General features: G+C 37.1%; 1 protein-coding gene across 1 annotated transcript; it reads right to left on the bottom strand.

Annotated features, from left to right (window-relative positions):
- Positions 1-227: 227 nt before the first annotated feature.
- On the bottom strand, positions 228-2,884 carry LOC115713403 (uncharacterized). The gene is made up of 3 exons (XM_061113569.1): positions 961-2,884; positions 668-849; positions 228-521 (listed from the first exon to the last, which is right to left on the bottom strand). The coding sequence occupies exons 1-3, from the start codon at positions 2,882-2,884 to the stop codon at positions 228-230; spliced, it is 2,400 nt and encodes a 799-aa protein (XP_060969552.1).
- Between the last annotated feature and the right edge of the window lie 213 nt (positions 2,885-3,097).

The following is a 3,097-nucleotide window of genomic DNA, read 5'->3' as shown; positions in this document are numbered from 1 at the left end:
CCGCTAATGCCCTACAGAATAAAAAAAAATATTATAAATAGTTATATATAAATAAATAATTATTTATATAAATATTTAATATATAAAATTTAATTAATATAATTATAACAATTTAATAAAATTTATTGATAATTTAAAAATGTCTCCAAAGTAATTAACTTTAACATATTAATCCTAATAAAATATTGTCTCAAAATTAAACTAAATTATTACAAAACATAAATAAATTATTCATTAACATCTTCATTCAAGTCTCTAATTATAAAATCTTGATCCGGATTATTTTCGTTACGAGTCCCCGAAGCCCGTGGCGGAGAAGGCACATATGCTTGGTCTGATGATAAACCGAGTGTTAAATTACCGAGCTCAGCTTGGTTGAAAATGGGAGTTGAATAAAATTGGTTCTCCTGCGATGAACTCCCAAATAATCCAAAATCAGCAAAGTTTGAGCCGAGCGGAGGAGACTCTGATGGTGTTCGGTATAAGAACTGATTTCCCATTGGCGGAGCAGACTGTTGTTGCTGCTGAGGAAAAGATTGGGGTTGCTGCTGCAAAAAAATTTCAAATTGCTGCTGTGACAAATTTTGGAATTGTTGTGCGAAGAAGGCTGAAATTGTGGTTGCGAAGGAGGTTGTTGTTGCTGTTCCGGAGGAGCGGCATAAATTACTGCCTCATCAGCAACATAACCATCTGCAATTGACCCTTCAGGACGTGCCTTGTTTCCAACATAATTCTTCAATTTTTTCATGTACCTTTCAAAAGGATACATCCATCTCATAAAGACTGGGCCACCCAATATCGCTTCTTCAGGTAAATGCAATACCAAATGTATCATTATGTCAAAAAAAGCTGGAGGAAAAATCAATTCCATCTTGCACAATAACAGAATTAAATTATTTTGCGCATCCTCCATATCTTTTACATTTAGAGTTCTAGAGCATAACTGTCGAAAAAAATTACACAGCTGAGTAATAGTTGTTGCAGTGTCACGAGGTAGAAATTTACGGACACCAACCGCTAGTACTCGCTGCATAATGACATGACAATCGTGGGATTTTAACCCAATAATGTTAGACTCATCTGGAGAAACTTTGCTCTTTAAATTTGAACAGAAGCCATCGGGAAACTTGATTCCTTTAACAAACTGACAAAAAAGTTGTCTTTTCTCACGAGTCAAAACATAAGGAGCATGCAGTTTCATTAGCCTGCCATTCCCATCTTCATAAATCCACAACGATTCCCTAATACCCATCTTCTTTAAATCATGTCGCGCATTGGTTGTGTCCTTTGATTTATCATTATCCAAGATGGTTCCAAGGAGACTATCACACACATTTTTCTCAACATGCATGACATCAATGTTGTGTTTTAAAATATTCGTGCTCCAATACTCCAACTCGTAGAAAATACTTTTTTTCCTCCAATTACAAGTTTCTGCAACTCTTCTACGTTTCACGCCCCCAAAATTTTCATGATGTCCAGGAATTTGGGGTTTGAGATTATTAACTTGTGATAATATCTCTTCACAAGTAAATCGTCTTGGAGGAGGTCTTCTTTCAACTTTACCATCAAATCGAGTATCCCTTCTCATTGCATGGTTACTTGGCAAGAACCTTCTATGACCAACATATGATGTCTTCCCGATCACTCGAATGGACGTCGTGTCTTCATTACAAGTAGGGCAAGCTTTATAACCTTGACCACTCCACCCAGACAAGCTACTACGAGCTGGAAAATCATTCACTGTCCACAAAAGTGCAGCACGCATGGTGAACATCGAGTTGGTCGAACTATCTCTCGTTGGTACCCCATTATTCCACAACTCCTTTAATTCATCCACCAAAGGTCTTAAAAATATATCCATGTCTTTGCCAGGAGATTTTGCACCAGGAATTAGGGTAGATAGCAAAAAATAATTATCTTTCATACATAACCAAGGTGGTAGATTATAGTTAGCCAACACCACTGGCCACATGCTGTATGCAAGACTCATGTTGCCAAATGGATTAAACCCATCAGCAGCTAACCCAAGTCGAACATTTCTTGGGTCCCTTGCAAACTCGGGATGTTTTGCATCAAAGTCTTTCCAAGCTAAACCATCGACCGGGTGTCGCAACACCCCATCATCTTTGGATTTTCCAGTATGATGCCATATCATGCTCTTCGCTGTAATCCTCGAACTATATAATCTTTTAAGTCGAGGTGTCAACGGAAAATATCGCATAACTTTGCAAGGAACTTTTTTTGCTTTGCCGTTCTCGGAAGTAACCCAACGACTAGTTCCGCAAACTGGACAAGCCTCCTTGGATGCATTCTCCTTATAAAATAGGCAACAATTATACAAACAGACATGGATAGAGTCATAACCCAAGCCTAATTTCTTCAATCTCTTTTTTGCCTCGTAGTAAGTTGCTGGAATATTATTTTCCTTCGGAAATACAAACTTTAAAAGCTTCAACAATTCTTCAAAGATGTTATTAGGAATTTTTCCTCTAACTTTTAAATGCAATAGCTTTGCTAAAAAGTTGAGAGACGAAATCCAATCACAACCGGGATACAATTCAGCTTCAATTTCCTCAAATAAGTCATCAAAATGAGGGTTTGTGGTTGGTTGTTCATCTTCTCCTTGTACATCCTCTGTTGTTGGGGGAAAGAAGTCTTCTAGAATAGGAATCATTTCATCCTCTGATTCAACATCGGCAACTGCTACATCATCGACAACATCCTCAGGCTCGCCGTGATAAATCCACTTCTCATATCCTTGCATGAAACCTCGATCAAATACGTGTGCTCTAACCCTATCTATTTTTTCAAACCTACTATTTATACATCTTACACAAGGACATCGAATTCTTCCATCACAATCCTTATGTTCTGATGCCATTGCTAAAAAGGCTTGTAGACCATTCCAAAATTCATGGCAACCACGATTTCTGATTTTGGTCCAAGACTTATCGATTGTCGCCATCTACAATTTAGGCGACAAATAAAGTATTACAAATTTGAATGATTTGTTAAGTGTTATGAAATTTTATGAATAAAAATTATGCCATGTATATACATCACTCTTGTATATCCATCGCTCTTTTCAACTACT

Source organism: Cannabis sativa, chromosome 4 (assembly GCF_029168945.1).
Source record: "Cannabis sativa cultivar Pink pepper isolate KNU-18-1 chromosome 4, ASM2916894v1, whole genome shotgun sequence".
NCBI classification, from domain to species: domain Eukaryota; kingdom Viridiplantae; phylum Streptophyta; class Magnoliopsida; order Rosales; family Cannabaceae; genus Cannabis; species Cannabis sativa.
Note: the sequence above shows the minus strand (reverse complement) of the source record. Positions and strands in the feature narration are given on the sequence as shown.

Excerpts from the sequence above, each read along its gene's own strand:
- LOC115713403 (XM_061113569.1), bottom strand. The coding sequence starts at position 2,884 with ATGGCATCAGAACATAAGGATTGTGATGGAAGAATTCGATGTCCTTGT. Across the intron at positions 850-960 it reads AACAACTATTACTCAGCTGT|CTTTTTTTGACATAATGATA; the intron begins GTAATTTTTTTC and ends TTTTTCCTCCAG. Across the intron at positions 522-667 it reads GTTATGTTGCTGATGAGGCA|CAACAACAGTCTGCTCCGCC; the intron begins GTAATTTATGCC and ends TTTCCTCAGCAG.